At 43.4% G+C, this 17,913-nt stretch overlaps 1 protein-coding gene across 1 annotated transcript; it reads left to right on the top strand.

Annotated features, from left to right (window-relative positions):
• Positions 1-1,327: 1,327 nt before the first annotated feature.
• Positions 1,328-8,374, top strand: LOC113442787 (interferon-induced protein with tetratricopeptide repeats 5-like). Its single transcript, XM_026710568.2, has 2 exons — positions 1,328-1,672; positions 6,888-8,374. The coding sequence occupies exons 1-2, from the start codon at positions 1,668-1,670 to the stop codon at positions 8,335-8,337; spliced, it is 1,455 nt and encodes a 484-aa protein (XP_026566353.1). The 5' UTR covers positions 1,328-1,667; the 3' UTR covers positions 8,338-8,374.
• The last annotated feature ends 9,539 nt before the right edge of the window (positions 8,375-17,913 follow it).

Genomic DNA, 17,913 nt, shown 5'->3' with positions numbered 1-17,913 from the left:
CTGCCAGGCTTCTAGAAATTCCCTGAAATTTTTGGACTTGGCTTGAGGTAGGATGGTCACATTTCCCACAACTGAAACTATGGTTAACTCTGTCTATATTGTTGCAAAATTAATTGGGCTCCCTGAAAAAAATGGCCTGTGGCAAATGTTTCAGAAAAGATCCTCCTTCATTTCCTGGTCTATAAATAGCAATAGCACTTGATGAAGGATTTATATGTAGCTTCGTAGAGCTTTACAGCCCTCTCTAGGCAGTTTACAGAATCAGCAAATTGCTCCCACCAATCATTTTATCCACCTCGGAAGGATGGGATTTGAACTGCCAAATTGTAGGCAGCTGGCTGCAGAAGTAGCTTGCAGTACTATACTCTAACCACTGTGCCACAGAGGTGCAAGGGATATTAAAGATAGAGCTACAACTCCTGGATGAGTTACTTGTCTAGAGTCTATCTGGGAGAGCCTGCAAAAATCCTCAGATATGTGATATAGTACAGTCCTCTATTTGCTTAACACAGCTGATAAACAAGCAGTGTTAATTCCTTCCTGTCAGTTTCACAGAGTGCCGTGTCTTAAACCTGGCAAGATTTGTCCACTCACCCTTACTATTCTTTACTGGGAAACATACAAAGACAGCCTGCCCAGCCCTGCCCTGCCCTGCCCCTCAGCAATACCAAAAAACCAGAAGAAATGGACACCGATTCCACTCCAGATTTTACCTTCAGCCTGACCAAGTTTCGTTTCGTTTCAGTTTCCCAAAGCTATGGATTTTTTACGTTTTCTTTTCTTCTGACCCGGCTGAGTAGATTAATCGAGCTTGGCAATTTTTTAGGAAACTCAGTTGCTTTCCATTCCACCCTGCTAACAGAATGCAATCATAAGGGAAGGAATTAATAAGGGAAGGGGTAGAGGGGTTGTTGCATTTCTGGCCTTGACTGTTCAACGCAACAGATACACAAAAGATACAGAACAACAGAGCTGGAAGGATCATCTATTCCAACTCTCCCACCCAAGCAGGATACCCTAACCTTTAAGACTTGTGGACTTCAACTCCCAGAATTCCTCAGTCAGCTTTGCTAGCTGGGGAATTCTGGGAGTTGAAGTCCGCCAGGCTTAAAGTTGCCACGATTGGAGACCCCTGATTTAGATTGTACACCTCCCCTCCCCCCAAAAATCTTCAGCCATATTCCCAGATGTACAGTGCAATAAACACGCACACCCGTGTATTTAACACAGACAAATGCAAGCAGCGCGTCTATTCCTTCCCGTCAGTTCTACGGAGTGTCGTGTGTTAAACTTGACCAGATTTATTGGCCAATCTTAACCTTATTTAACCCCAAACCAGGAAAAGCCACCCTGCCCTGCCCGTCACCCCCTTAACAACGGCGGAATGAGAAGAAATGGAAATCGATTCTGCTCCACACTTTACTTCCAGTAGGGCAGAATTGAAGTTTCGTTTCTCCTGAGCTCACTGGATCGCCTAAGTTTCGTTTTTCCCTTTTTCCCCTCCCAACTTCTTTCTGACCAGACGGCTGGCCGTGAGAAGCAGCCGATCCTCTGTGTGTGTGTGTGTGTGAAATTTAAAGAAAACCCTGATCGCCATTCCTGGAAAAAAGGAAAAGGAGAACCATCGGGGTTTTCCCCCTCCCACGCCTAATAATAAACCTGCAGTCATGAGGTAAGGAGACGGATAATAATAGAGGCACTTTTCTTCTTCTTCTTCTTCTTCTTTGCTGAGGGTTGTCTTTTGCATTTCTGCCTTTGATTGCTCCTGCCGATTTGGTCTTGTGGGCAGGCGGCGAATGATTCCTTAAGCCCGAAGAAGCGCCCGGCGTCGAAATTGAGCTGGCATCGTGTGGAGGTTTTTGTTGGAGCTGGGTTGTGTGCTTGGATTGCGGTTCCAAGAGTTCCTTTAAATAAAAGATCAGGGCGGCTTCGCGGTTTTATGTCTGCGAGAACAGCCCTGAAGGGAAAGCTCCGATGGGAAAGAAGGATCTCGTCCATCCTGTTGGAGATTTTTCTAATAAGGTACAGAACGCAAAACACAAAGATTGTCGTTAGTTTTCCCCACCCCGAACTGTACAAAATTAAGCCCGTGTTTTGTTCTACCATCTTCCTAGTCCTATAAGTTCACAACTCTTCTCATCTTACTTCCTCTACAAATTCCTTGTCTCTATGTTCTAGTAGTATGTACGTATTCCTAAAGCTTGTAGCACTGTTTTCTTACCGTAAGTATTAGCTCTTTTAAGTCGTTCCTTTTCTCTCAGGCTTCAGCTCCTGCAGCCAATCTCGGTCCATTTGCATGTGAAAATCCTTTTCACTCCTTTAAAGACTTGCAAGTGGGCATTTCTGCTCCCCCATCACTCATGCACACTCATCTGTCAATTGCTATCTATCTGTCTGTCTGTCTATCTATCTATCTATCCATCCTATCATCTATCATCCAACTTCTGTCTCTCATATATGTGTGTGTGTGTGTGTGTGTGTGTGTGTATGTATGTATGTATGTATGTATGGTATTCAGCTTTATTCGGGTATTTTCCCACATCTTTATAGTTGTGCTACAACTTTAAAAGACAAAGCTGAATACCGAACAAAGCTGAATACCATGTATGTATGTATGTATGTATGTATGTATGTATGTATGGTATTCAGCTTTGTTCGGGTATTTTCTCATGTCATTATAGTTGTGCTTTTAAAGTTGTAGCAACGTTTCGGCGGAATCTCATCTGCCATCATCAGGAGATAGATAGATAGATAGATATGCAGGTTTTGGCGTGTTAGGGTCTTTTCCTGTGTAAGATTGAGAATCTTACATGGGAAAAGACCCGAACACGCCAAGACCTGCATACATACAGATACACACACACACACACACACACACACACACACACACACACACTATATCTATATGATCTTTTTCTATTATCTCTTTCTATATCTATCTACCATATCTATCCATCTCTATCATCTTTCTAAATCATCCATCATCTATATCTCTTTCTATATCTGTCTTTCTCTATTATATCTATCTATCATATCTATCCATTCATCCTATCGTCTATCCAACCTATCCATCTCTCTCTTTCTCTCTCTCTCTCTCCATCCATCCATCCTATCATCTATCATCCAACTTCTCTCTCTCATGTGTGTGGGTGTGTGTATGTTTTCTGAGCTTTTCACGTGTTTTTGTATGTGTATCTTTGGTTATTCGGGTTTTCTCCCGCGTAAAATTGGAAGTATCTTGGCAACATTTCGACGAAATCTCATTTGTCATCTTCAGGCTTGTGTCTTCGGCTTTGTGCTTCTCGGAGTAATGTTACTCCAGGAAGCAAATAATATTACTCCAAGAAGCACAAAGCCGAAGACACAAGCCTGAAGATGACAAATGAGATTTCGTCGAAACGTTGCCAAGATACTTCCAATTTTATGCGGGAGAAAACCCGAATAACCAAAGATACACACACACAGACACACATATGTATGGTATTCAGCTTTGTTCGGGTATTTTCCCACGTCTTTATAGTTGTGCTACAACTCTCGTTACTAATTTTTCCAAGCAGGGAATGCTTGAAGAGCAGGGATGAGAGTGGACAGCCCTGTCTAACCCCCTTCTCTATTTTTATCGGCCATGTATATTCCCCATTAACTATAATATTTGCCTTTTGTGTGGTGTAGATAGTAGTTATAATATTTTCAAATTTAGTGCCTAAATTCATATTATAAATTTGCTGAATTAAAAATTGCCAATTTAAGTTGTCGAAAGCCTTCTGGGTGTCTAGAAACATCCAGGGATATTTGTTTTTCAGGATGGGCTTCATAAAATTCTAAAACATCTAGGGCTATTCTTAAATTATTCCTGATTTGCCTGTTTCGGAGGAATCCGTTTTGATCTTTGTGCATATACTTGTTCAGGATTCGTTTTAATCTATTTGCTATAATGGTAGCAAATCTTTTATAGTCAGTATTAAGCAAGGAGATTGGCCTATAATTTTGTATATTTCTGGAGTCCAAATCCTCCTTCGGGATTAGCAAAATCAACGCTCCCCTCCACAAGTCCAGCATCCTGGCTGCAAGTAAGACATCGTTAAAGACTTCCATTATGAGGGGTCCTATTTGTTCTCCTATTGCCTTACAGAATTCCCCTGGAATCCCATCTGGTCCCGGAGATTCACTGTTTTTTTGGTTTTCTATTCCTATTTTCAATTCCGACCAGGTGATATCTTTATTTAATAATTCTCTCATCTCTTCCCCAATTATTTTATCCTTTGTTTTTGTCCAGGTAATTTCTTATTTTATCCTCATTTACTCGCTCCTTTTTATATAGATCTTCAAAGCATTTATGGACGATTTCTTTTTTCTGTTCTATTCCATGTTGAGTATCACCATTTCTATCTTATTAGTTGGTAGATTAATCTTTTTTCTTTCCCTTTTTTAAGTTTATATGACAGCCATCTCCCTGGCTTATTGGTGTGTTCAAAATATATCTGTCTAGTTGGGTTCAAATTTACACACACGCACACATACACACCTTTTTAATTAACTCTTTAATGTTGAATTTTAATCATCTTTGCCTTTTAAAATTTTGTATATATTATTTTAATGGTTTGATGTTTCACCTATATACTTCCAAGTCCTACTGTGAGGGTTATGGGCAATTTTAAAATTGCATAAATCTTTAAAAATACCACTCTGGTTCTTAATTGTTGATGGCGGAGGGAGAAAAAGGTAAGATTTAATCAGAGCGCCATGCATGTTGTACCTTTGTTGTACACGTTGTACCTTTGTGGTTAGCATATGGCTAGATGTATTAAGGAAGTCCTGAACGTAGGGGAAACAGTACTGGGAGAGGAGAGGGGATTATGACTGTACAGGCAACTCCCATCTTTTTGATGTTGTTTTTGACCTAAAACTTCAAGTCAGCAGTCTAAGTGGCACTCATGGCAACAACCACAACAGTACTCACATTCAGACTTGTGGGCTTTGAATTACTGATTGGAAAGTATGGAATATTTTAGCAGGAAGATGATGAACAGAACAACAGATGTTTTGTGGGTAAAAATAATTATAAGTAATTTTTAAAATACTATAGTTGACCTGCAAATCTTTATAATTTATAAAGAAATTACTTCTTTATACAAATATAATCTCGTCCATCCTAAATAATTTATCGCCTTCTTTTAAAATACAACAAATGGTATCTTCTTCCCATATTTTATCTCCTTTATATAACAAATCCTTAGAGCAGAGATGGGAATGATGGCCACTTTATGACTTGTGGATTTCAACTCCCAGAATTTCTGAGCCAACATAAAGTCATAAAAGGGCCATCGTTCCCTTGAAGCCTTGTCATTTCTTCTGTGATCTGGAAAGTCAATTGAGGGTTACCAGGGAATACCCATATTTCTATTTTAACCACGATCAAATAAATCAGCTTTGAATTCCTTTTGCAACTTGATCTCCTTCAAATAATGCCCTAGATTTTGATTTCATTTTTTAATCCCTTCACACAAAATTCTTCAACAAGCCTCTTTTGTAAATCCAATATAGGAAATATTCTTTCTAATTAACACATTAGCCAGTTCCTTTTGTATGTCCAGTCCTTTTTCCATATCATTCTTGTAGCGGATATGTTACTTTTAAATACACTTCCAGATCAGTTGCAATCTTGTCAGATAAGCTCCCTTCCTTAACAACTTTTAAACAGAGTCTATCTATATAGGCAGATATCTTAAAGATAATGTCTGGGTCCATTGTTCAAAGATACCTTTCAATATGTCCAGTGTTAAAATGGACAGAATTTGCTTAATTCTGTATAAGTCTAATTTAAGTGTTCTGTTCCTTTAATTGTAAACTATAATTTCTTCGAGTTTCCTCTAGTGTCCAAACTTTTCAAAGTCTCATCTACCCTTTTTTAAAACAATTCAAAACAAAAGCATTTTCTTACAGGAAGGATGTAATTAATTTCAAAATTGTATTTTAAATCAAATACAATCAAAGTTCGAATAACCTTTTGCTGTTTATTCCCCAAATGTGCATTTTTAAAAAGTTTTAAAATTTGCATTTAAAACTTCTTCCACTAAGGATTGAAGGGAACTCACCTGATACTTTCAGACATGTGGAACCAAAGCTTCCTAATAGCTTAAAAAATAGTTAACAAGTTTTTAGTAAAATAAGTATGCATACCCAATGTCTTTAAAGGCACAATCTGGGTTGGAGAAAGATGTCTTCCAGTGCTCTAAACACAGAGCTGGTATTCAGCAGGTTCTGACCAGTTCTGGAGAACCGGTAGCGGAAATTTTGAGTTGTTCAGAGAACCGGCAAATACCTCCTCTGTCTGGTTCTGCCCCCATCTATTCTCTGCCTCCCGAGTCCCAGCTGATTGGCTAGGTCTTCTTTTGTTGCCTTTCACAGGAGAACGGAGCTGGAAAGCAGGTTCGTGGGAAGGGAATGGAATTTTGCAGTAACCTTCCCCCAGGTCTGGGGAGGGAATGGGGATGCCATGCCCACCAAGCCACGCCTACAGAACCAATAGTAAAAAAAAATTGAATCCCACCACTGTCTAAAGAGACGGATGTCTTGCATTTATTAGAAGAGCATCTGTCTGGAGCACTTTGTGGATGATCTCCAGTGCTCTATTTTTCTGCTTTGCTGTGATAAAAGCACAGGCATCTTCAGATTAACATTTCTTCTCTGGAAGACCATTACTGCAAATACTACTAATTCCTATCTACCAGTATATTTAAAAAAATACAAAAATGCAAATACAAAAATGTTCAGGGTTTTTTTTTTAAAAAAAACTCCCATTATCACAGTTAATGGGAGATAACTCTTTCTTAATTCTTATTTCCACAATGTAACTGTTTCTCATTCTCTTTCCTTTTGTCCTGCAGTCTCCTCTTCCGGGAAGGTTTAAAGGAGATTCTCCAACAACTTGAATGCCATTTTACTTGGGAGTTGCAGAAAGAGCATATTGACCCTGATGAATTGGAGGAAAGAATTGCTGAACAGATCCGGTTCTTAATCCATAAATCCAAAGTTCAAAATTACAACCTTCTTGCCTATGTGAAATTCCTGAACGATAAGAAGGAAGAAGCCCTGGAAAACTTGCAGAAAGCTGAAGAGGCTGTGCCCCTAGAATACCCTGGGAAGGTTGAAAAGGGAAGCCTGGTGACCTGGGGCAACTATGCCTGGGTGCACTACCACATGGGCAATCTTACTGAATCCCAAGCCTACCTGGAGAAGGTAGAAAGCATCTGCAAGCAACTTGGAAGTGAGTCTCCTTATAAGCTGGAGCTCCCACAGATCTACTGTGAAAAGGGTTGGGCGCTCCTAAAATTTGGAGTCAGGTATTATGAAAAGGCCAAGGAGAGCTTTGAAAAAGCCCTGGAAGAAGAACCCGAAAACCCAGAATTTAACTCAGGCTATGCAGTCACAATATACCGCCTGGAAGATTATTATGCAAAAAAACATTCAGGAAAAAGCTCTTCATTGGAACCTTTGATGCGTGCAGTAAAACTGAATCCCAACGACATATTTGTGACGCCTCTCCTTGCATTAAAGTTACAGGACACAAACAGAGGGAAGGAAGGAAAAAAATACATTGAGGAAGTGCTTGGAAAATATCCTGATGTTCCTTATGTATTAAGATATGCTGCCAAATTTTATAGAAGGAGAGGAGCTGTAGAGATATCATTGGACTTTTTGGAGAAAGCATTGAGCTTGACCCCGAACTCTGCATTCTTGCACCATCAGATTGGGATTTGCTATAGAACACAGTACTTCGCACTGAAAAAAGAAGTCTCCAAAGGCCAATTCCAGTTTGTTCTGAAGCAGTTTGAACTTTTGAACCTTTGCATTTTTCATTTGCAGAAAGTGGTGGAGCGTAAAACCAAGTTCATCTATGCTTATATTGATCTTGCTAACATGTATGTCGAACAACAAAGACTCCTGAAAGCAGATGAAACCTTTCAGAAAGTGTTTGCCATCAGCAACCTAACTGCTACAGAGAAGCAGCAGCTCCATTTTAATTATGGGTGTTTTCAGGAACGTCACAGAAAATCAGAAGTGAACGCTATGAAACAGTACCTGGCTGGGCTGAAAATTGAAAACGGTTCATTCGAACAAAAGAAATGTGAAAGGAGCTTGAAGCAATTGTTGCATAAAACGGTTAAGAAAGGTCTAATATGTGTTGAGATATTTGAAATCTTGGGATCTGTCTCCGAATGCCTTGGATTAAAAAAAGAAACCATTGAGGCCTATGAAATAGCCCTGAAAACGGATCCTGGGAATGTAGAGTATCTGAGTGCACTTATGAACTTGAAGCTTTCCTTGAAAAATTAAATGTTTGCTATGTTTTCCAATACATGGCTTCCAAATATTTTAAGTTTTGCATTTCATGCCACGTCAAAAACCCAAATAAGTTACCATTTACAATTGCCTTGAGCTAGAGTACTTGCATCTCTGCTGTCTCTCTCTCTCTCTCTGTGTGTGTGTGTGTTTAGAATATTAGCTTCTAATAAGGCCTTATTACAAAACTAAAAGTCAAAACATTAAACTGAACAGCAAGCAAGATAAATCAAAAGGATTAATTATAAATGGGGTGGAGGTGGAATCTTACAATCATGCTTTGTAGCTTCAACTAGTCCTTGCAGAAGCTGCGATGCCTCTATGCACGTATCACAATTTACCACTGAGCCGTGGTGGTGGTATTGCAGGCTATTCTGTTGACTGCCAGCTGTTCGATTCTCACCGGCTCAGGGTTGACTCAGCCTTCCATCCTTCTGAGGTGGGTAACATGAAGACCCAGATTATTGGGACCAATATGTAAACTGCTTGGAGAAGGCTGTAAAGCATTGTAAAGCGGTATATAAGTCTAAGCGCTATTGCTATTTCATCTACTTCAATTGTTTGGGCAGGTGAAGAGAGGCAAAGGGGCTGCTCTCGGAAGGGGTCCTGTCATGTCATGTTCTAGGCTTCTCCAACAGCATGAAGCCGAGTCCTCGTCCTGATAAACTCCTTTTATTTAATTTACAGTGAATTCCTCTCCAGCAAAGTCCCCGCCAACAGTCTTTCAGGGTAGTTCCCAATTACAGACCTTTATCAGGCTTGGAGGGTGGCCAGGCTGATATCTTTCAGATGCCACAATAGTGGGCAAGAATGCAGGCCTGAACTAATTGTCTCCTGCAAAACCCCACTCCCCTTTCACTCCTCTTTTATTGCCTATGGGAAGGACCATTCACTGTCCACCTGTGGCTCTACTCCCAAGTCAACCCTTGTTCCTTAGCTGTTCCCTTCATCTGGCAACTCTGTGCATGCTCACACTGGGAACAAGCTCCAGCTGTTCTTCTGCCTCACTGATGTCCAACTCCGAAGGCAGCTGATAACCGTCCAACAGCCCTGGCCTCATTTCTGCCTCCCGACACAGCACTAATCAGAGCCTTCTCCAGACTTCAGGACTGACCCATGTTCCTCCCCAACCTTCTCACTGTCCGAGTCTGCTGCCAGCTCCTCTGGCCATTGATTGGCCACAACATGTCATGACTTAGCTTTGGGGATGGGACATCACTTAAATCATCAAAACATTGCATAGCCTAATCTGCAGGCAACCTCAATCTTATATTTATCCTGCAGTTCTATATTGTAATTGCTTCCCTGTACAAAGAAATTTCAGTCCCAATATATCTGCAGGGCTGGACTTTCCTGTTAGGACAAAGTAGTGGCTTGTGACATATATAGAATAAATATGACTTTGTGACAAGAGCTAAAATTTTCAGAGCATAATAGTCTCTCGAATTACATACCCAGTACATGGAATTTGATAACTTTTACTATGGAATTTGATAGCTTTTACTATGGCCTCAAGACTGATACTGCAGGATTGGAAAGATAAAGTGTTGTGGAGCGATGGAAGGAAGAGGCAAGAGCCAGAGTGAACAACGAACAGGCTTTATTACAGGGAATAAAGGGTTGCCGCATCTGCCTTCTAACTAGCAGGTTAGCTGGCGACAACGGGCTGGCTCTGCTCGACAGCTGGCTTTTATAGCTGACTGTCAAACGGAGCCAGCCAATGGGAGCGGCTGGTGCTCCCGCTCAAACAGCGGACCTGGTTGGGGATTCCAACCAGTTCCAAAGACATAACACTCCTTTCCCCCAGCTGGGGACATGCGTAGTCCTTTAGGTAAGTCGGTTCTCTGCACTGGCGACCAGAACGTCGTAACCCGGGTAAACTGGCTGGCGCCAAGTCCTTGCCCCGGGCAGCGCCTCGGAGGTTGCTGGGGAATGGGCTTGGTCCGGTGTAGTGTTCTGCGAGTTCGGTAAGTCCCCCAGTTCGGGCTGACCTGGGCGAGTCGCTAGGTCCGGCTGGCAAACAGGTTCGCTTGGCTGTTGGTTCGGTGACTCTGGTCAGGAACTCGGGTCCTCCAGCAAACTCCTGGTCGATGGGGTAGACCGGGTCCCGCAGGGAGCTTCCGTCTGAGCAGATTGGCCCCGACAGGGAGCCCCTGGAAGGTCGGGCTGGGCCGGTAACAGTCGCACCTCTCCATCGCCTTCTGAGTTGGTCCACGTGTCTCCGCCACAAGCGTCCATCTTCCAGGAGGACCCTGTAGGATCTCGGACCTGTGACCGATACGACTTGACCAGGTACCCACAAAGGATCCCCTGCATAATTCCTGGCGTACACCAGGTCATGCAGGGCAAAGTCCCTGACCAGACTGTCAGACCCTAAAGGGGCGTCTGGGCAGTAGTGGGGGTGCAACCTGTCCAGGGTGGTCCTAAGGCGTCTCCCCATCAAGAGTTCGGCAGGAGATTTATTAGTAGTGGTGCATGGCGTCGTATGTTGGCTCAGAAGGTAACGTGACAGTTTAGAGTGCCAGTTTTCCTGGCCGAACCTGGCAAGTGCCTCCTTGGCTGACCTGACTGCCCTCTCAGCCATCCCGTTGCTAGCGGGGTGAAAGGGAGCTGTAAGGATGTGTCGGATGCCCAAGTTAGCAACGTACATACTGAACTCACATGACGTGAACTGCGGGCCATTGTCAGACACCAGCGTGTCAGGGAGTCCATGGGTAGCGAATAAGCGGGTCAGAGCCTTAACTATCGCTTGGGTGGTAGTCGAGGGTAGCAGGGCCAGGTCTATCCACTTGGAGTAGGAGTCCACAACCACCAAGAAGGTCCTGCCATGCACCGGTCCAGCCAGGTCGATGTGCAGGCGGGACCAAGGGGCACTAGCACTCTCCCACCTGGTGGGCGTGGCAGCTGGTGGGGCAGCCCTGGTTTCTTGGCAAGGTTGGCATGAGCTTACCCAGCTGGCGATTTGGGCATCCATGCCGGGCCACCAAACGTAGCTGCGGGCCAGAGCCTTCATCCTTACGATGCCGGGTGGCCCTCGTGAAGCACCTTCAGGATGGGTACACGAAGAGTGGCTGGGATGACTACCCTTGTACCCCACAACAGACATCCCTGTAGCTTCGATAGTTCCTGCTGATGGGTTTTAAAAGGAGCAAAGTCAACGGTACCTTGAGTTTCCGGCCACCCCCTTCCCACCCAGTCCAGAACCCGGGCAATTATCTTGTCTTTTTTTGAGTGCGCAGCAATGTCCTCGGCTGTAACTGGTAATTTAAGTTCATTAACTTCAAAAATGGCGTGAACCGGTGCTGGGTCTTCGACTGGGACTGGTAGGGGGCAGCGACTAAGGGCATCGGCGTGACTCAAGTTTTTGCCAGGTCGATGCACCAACTTGAATGAGTAAGCGGCCAGGAATAAAGTCCATCTGGTCATTCTAGGTGATAGTACCTGCGGGGTTTGCTTATCCCCTGATAAGAGTCCCAGGAGAGGTTTATGGTCAGTTACAAGTTCAAAATGGTGCCCGAACAAAAATTCGTGAAACTTTTTAACTGCAGCCACCGCAGCCAGGGCCTCTTTATCTATTTGACTGTAGTTCCTTTCTGCCGTAGAGAAGGTCCTAGAGAAGAAGGCAATTGGCACCTCGGAACCGTTGGGAAGTCTGTGGCTTAGGACAGCCCCAATCCCAAAGGGGGATGCATCAGCAGCTAGGACCAGGGGGAGTCGTTGATCAAATTGAATTAAAACTGCATCCGATGTAAGTAAGGATTTGACTGACTTGAAAGCATGGGCTTCTTTGGGTCCCCAATGCCAGGGGGATTCTTTGTCTAACAGCCTGTGTAAGGGTTCAGCGATAGATGCTTTGTGCGGGAGAAATGAGGCGTAAAAGTTTAGTAGCCCCAGAAAAGCTTGGAGCTCCGTCTTGTTAGTTGGTGTGGGTGCCTCATGGATGGCCTTTACCTTGGATTCGATTGGGTGGATGCCAGAGGTGTCTATCCTATATCCCAGAAAGTCCACTTGCCTAGCGGCGATGGCGCACTTCTCCCTTTTAAGTTTGAGGCCATGCTGCCTAAACTTCTCTAGAACCGCTCTGACCCTCTGTATGAGCTGAGGTCTGTCAATTGCTGAGACTAAGATTTCATCGAAATAAGGGACAACCCCTGGGAGGCCTTGGAGAATCCTTTCCATGAGGGATTGGAATATACCCGGGGCTACACTTACACCAAATTGGAGGCGTTTACACTTGAATGCCCCTCTATGTGTGACTATGGTTTGTAATTCAGCTGTCTGATCATCAACAGGGAACTGTTGGTATGCCTGGGACATATCTAACTTGGCGAAAATGGTGCCGGGTTCGAAGGTGTGTAAAAGGTGCTGAATAACAGGGACAGGGTATGCGCTGACCTGCAGGTAACGGTTGAGGGTGGTTTTATAGTCTGCGCAGATTCTTAAACTGCCATCTTTCTTGAGTGGGGTGACTATGGGGGTCTCCCATTTGGCAAAATCAGTTGGTTCTAACACCCCTTGCTTTAGTAGCTTATCTAGTTCTGCATCTAACTTGGGACGGATGGCGAAAGGCACCCTGCGTGGCTTAAGGCGCAGAGGAATTGCCTGGGGGTCCACAGAGAAGGAGATGGGGGTGCCAGAATAGCAACCCAGCTCGCTGCTAAACACATCAGAGTAATCTGAAAATAGTGCATCTACGTCAGAAGTTGAGACAGCATGGATCCCAGTTACACTAAGGCCGAGGGAGGGGAACCAATCTAGCCCCAACAGACTGGGGAGGGCACCATTAACAACCACTAAAGGCAAATGGCCTTTAAAGGCTTGGAATTGAACTAAAAACTTGCCTTTCCCGAGGACAGGGATGTTCTTGCCCTGGTAGTCCCGCAGTGTCAGGTGGCATCTCTGTAGCTGCTTCTTCGACAGTCTGGGCTGGATCTTCTTTAGGGTATCCCAGGAGATGATTGAAAGTGCCGATCCCGTGTCTACCTCCATCCTGCAGGGTTTACCTTCTAAAGAAATAGAGATTTTGATTTTATTGGGAGTCTGGGAAGTATGGTTAGCGTGGTAGCAGGTATAGCAGTCCTCCACTTGCCTTTGGGAATTAGAAGGTGGTGGAGGTCTCTGAGGCAAGGTACGCCCTGCTTGGCAGACTCTAGCGAGGTGACCCTTCTTTTGGCAATTTAGGCAGATGGCGTTCTTAAACCTGCAGGATGCCCTAGAGTGGGAGCCTCCGCAGGTTAGGCAAATGGAAGGTTGTTTGGTGGCGAAGTTGTTTCTCTGCCCCGCTCCTACCTGTGAAGGCTTCTGTTGCTTAAGACGGTTAATGTCTGATGAGTCTGTGGGGTCTTCATCACTGAGCACTTCCTCTGAATGGATGGTGGAACTGCTGGGCTTTAACGGAGTACCTTGAATTTCAGCTGCTGATTGGGCAGAGAGCTCAGCAGCTTGGGCTTCCTCTATGGCAAGAGCTAGGTTCAAGTCCTTTTTTGCTAGCAAACATCTTTGGAGCCTCAGGTCCCTGACCCACAGACGATCTGGTCCAATAACATGTCTTCTAGGTAGTCTTTGAACCCACACTTCAAGGCAGCTGTCCTCAGAGCTGCCATATACTCATTGATTGACTCACCCTCTGCCTGTTTTCTAATTCTGAAGGCGAATCTCCTGGCTATCTGAGATGGCTTTGGCGAGTAGTGGTTGGAGAGGATTTCTTGGAGTTCATCCCACGGTACGCTTCTGATAGCGCGAGGGGCGACTAGTGCTGTAGCGGTGTCAAACACTGCAGCCCCACAATAGCTGAGGAAGTAGGATTTCTTCCTGTGTTCAGCGGCGTCTGCTAAACCGATGGCATCAAGGAAATGGCTGAAACGATTTTTGTATGAGTCCCACGTTTCCTCGGTTGGCTTGAATGGTGGGAATGCTGGATTAGCATTCATTTTGAAGATGCAGGGTTCATCTTCTTCAGTCGTATTTCGAAATTCGCGCTCTTAGAAGAGCGTAGGCGGTGACTGTCTCTCTAGGCTACGGAGGCTCTTTGAATTTCGCGCTCTTTGTGAGCGCCGGAGGCTGCGGCTACAGCGCCCGTGGCTTCGCTTTCAGTGACCACAGCTCTTTTGAAAAACACGTCTGGCTAGCCTTCGATCACATCCCATCCTCGTCGCCAGGGTTGTGGAGCGATGGAAGGAAGAGGCAAGAGCCAGAGTGAACAACGAACAGGCTTTATTACAGGGAATAAAGGGTTGCCGCATCTGCCTTCTAACTAGCAGGTTAGCTGGCAACAACGGGCTGGCTCTGCTCGACAGCCGGCTTTTATAGCTGACTGTCAAACGGAGCCAGCCAATGGGAGCGGCTGGTGCTCCCGCTCAAACAGCGGACCTGGTTGGGGACTCCAACCAGTTCCAAAGACATAACATAAAGCTAAGGCCACATTTCACTCAACGGATTGGAGAGAGCTGGTTATACTTGCCACCTATGAGTGGATTGCTTATAGACATAGACTCTGGACAAGCATAATATAATGTGACACATTTATACTCAATAGTAGGCAATGATAGTTGTAGATGAGTAATATTGAATAATAATATACTTTTTTCTCTTGTATTTTTTAACCTCTTAAAGTAATATGTTACTTTTCTTTGGTACTGTAACTTACTGCTATCATAATTATCTTTGTAAATAATAAATAAGTTGGCCTTACAGATCTCTTACGGCTATTAAAAAAACAAAAAATGCATCAATCTTCTTTCTTACCCTGCACAGTGATCTATGAAATATCTGGCTCTGCTGAATAAAAGTAAAATATCCTGGCCTTTGAATTCTTCAAGGAGGCACCTGCAGAAAGAAGTAATTGCTGTAATTAAAAAGTATATAATCTAGACAACAGCTTTATGGAAACTCCTGTCTAATTACTGGGTTGTTCAAAAATGAAGATGCTATCAGAAATAAGGTAGCTGGCTCAAGTTCAGTCGAGTTCAGTTCCAAGTTACTTTATGAACCATGTGGTTTTCTTTGCAACTGAGGAAGTAATTTGCCATTGGTTCTTTTGGAATGCTATTTGACTTCTGAGTTTAGCCTAATTAGGAAGACGGGAGTAACTTCTCATTTAAATACCAACCAAATCTTGTCTTACAGTTTTGGGATTAACAGAATCCATCTGCAAATCTTCATCTGACTGCTGAGTTCATAAGTAACAGACCCCCCCAAATTGAATACAGGTCAGTACATTTAAATTTAATAATCACCTTAGTCCAAAGTATTTTGTCCTGTTTCTCATTGCAAAAAACCTGAAGTAGTTTTATGATAAAATCCATTAAAAATGAGAGGGGGAAAATGGGTGGAGAAAACCATCCTACAAAGAAAAGACTTATACATCTACTCTTGGTGTTGGATCTGACATATTGCAAAAGGGGAAGTCATTCTACAGGGTGGCAGCATCACAAATCATGAAGAGAATGGTAGTTCAGTTTGCATGTGTGTTTGCTTCATGTTACTAGAACAAAATATTCCTAAGGTGAATGGCACTAAGTTAAAAAGATAAGACAGGTTATCCCAAGCATTATTCACATTCCATGTTCATGGGACAGGCTTAGAATAGATGTTCTTGGCTCTGAATGGCAGAAGATACTGCCTTAAGAAGGCAATGAAAGAGAACAGAACTTTGACTGTGATGGATCTGTGTTCTAAATGGGTATAACATTCCACTAACCTGTTTAAACAGGAGAGTCCAGAGACCAAAACAGTACCTTTAATTTTGATGCTGCACAGCTTAACCCCGCTGCTGTGAAGATGCTTCAAAGTGTACCTTTAAGGTTCCTTGAAGGAAAGCGATTATAATAAGACCTGAGCTCTCTGTGTAGTTTATGCAGCCTCAATTGTGAGTCCTCTCCCACAGAATCAGATACCAGCATCACTTCCCAAACTAGAATGTCCTTACTCACAAATGGCCACCTGTTGTCAGATTGTGGTTTCTTAGGTTTACAAAGTGTCACTCTTGTTGATGAGGCTGTTGTCATCTTCAATAGCAAGTTGCTGGTCTTTCATTCTCACAGGAAAGTTCTAGGGAGGATCCTTGGGGTGCGTATGACATTATTGTACTTCAGGTGTCATAAACAAGCTTGTAATCTCTTGTAGGAAATTGAGTGATTTGGATCTCTCTGTCCATCCCTATGGGTGGTTAGGATTAATGACATTCATTTTTCAACATAGCTACCAGACTTTGATGCTACTTGTGTTTATTTCTTATTGAGGTGAAGGAACAAAAAACTTTTTATGAGACTTAATGTGAGATTAGGAGAAATCTGCTGAAAGTCATAACATTGGTTGCATGTGTGGATAATTTTGAAAGGAGAATTTCACACATTTTTAAGAAGATACAGCGACAGTTTGGTACAGTAGTTAAAGGTGCTGTATTAAAAGTGGGAACCCTGAGTTATAGAATTTAGACATGAGGCCTGCTGGTTGGTTTTGAGTCAGTCATTCTCTGCCAGCTCTAGAAAGAAGGTCCCGGAAAGCCACTTCTGAAAATGTTGCCAAGCAAACTGCAGGGACTTGTTATAGCAGTCTCCAGGAATAAACCAGGGGTGGGATTCAACTGGTGTAACTACCGGTTTGGTGATTATGTTTTGCTGCACGCGCATGTAAAACGTCATAAGCTGTGCTGCCCGGACAGCTGACAAGCTCTGTGTGTGGGTGCGCAACATTTGAAAAGCCTCTTTTTTCCTGCTTTTTCAACTTCAGCTGTGCCGCGCAAAGCAGCTTGAGGTTGAAAAAGCAGGAAATAAAGGACAGGTAAGAACCCGGGCGGGTGAGTAGGCCAAACAGCAACAGACACAGAAGCTGCTCTTCAGAGCTACCGGTTCTATAGAGCCAGGCAGAACCGGTAGCATCCCACCCCTGGAATCAATCAAGGCTGTCTTAATGGACCATAAAAATAACAATGCCATTAATGCTCGTGAATCATAAGCACCACATACAATCTCTACATCAGGTAGTGAATAGAAACTTTCCTGGGAAGTATAGGGCAGGGGTCTCCAACCTTGGCAACTTTAAGACTTGTGGACTTCAACTCCCAGAATTCCAAAGCTGGCTGAGGAATTCTGGGAGTTGAAGTCCACAAGTCTTAAAGTTGCCAAGGTTGGAGACTCCCGGTAAAGGGGACTTAACCTTCAGAGTTTTGTTCCTGACTTCTGTTTAGACATTTGATTGTCCTCTGAAGAATAGGTTGGATTTGTGGAGCTTGGAAATGAGCTTCACAAACCCATCTTAGTTTTTTTTTGTATCAAGCAAAATTCCAAAATCTTCACATTGAGCATCTGTTATATATGTATGTAACTCCTGGGACATTTGTACTTCTTTCTGGCTGAATAAATTTTATACGTAAGCTTTCCTAACTCTTGAGTAGCTATGGGTAGAAGTTCCAGAAATACGTATGTTTATCTACAATTCATTTCTTTTGGGCAATTAACTGACATATTGAGGAATATAAATGTAAAAAATAGACAGTAAAACCACTGGGAAATGAGTGACCTGAATACTCCTGAGTAAGGCTGGTGCAAATGATCATGTATTAGGCTACTG

This window comes from Pseudonaja textilis, chromosome 4 (assembly GCF_049901715.1).
Source record: "Pseudonaja textilis isolate UNSWEBS1 chromosome 4, rPseTex1.2, whole genome shotgun sequence".
Classification (NCBI taxonomy): domain Eukaryota; kingdom Metazoa; phylum Chordata; class Lepidosauria; order Squamata; family Elapidae; genus Pseudonaja; species Pseudonaja textilis.
Note: the sequence above shows the minus strand (reverse complement) of the source record. Positions and strands in the feature narration are given on the sequence as shown.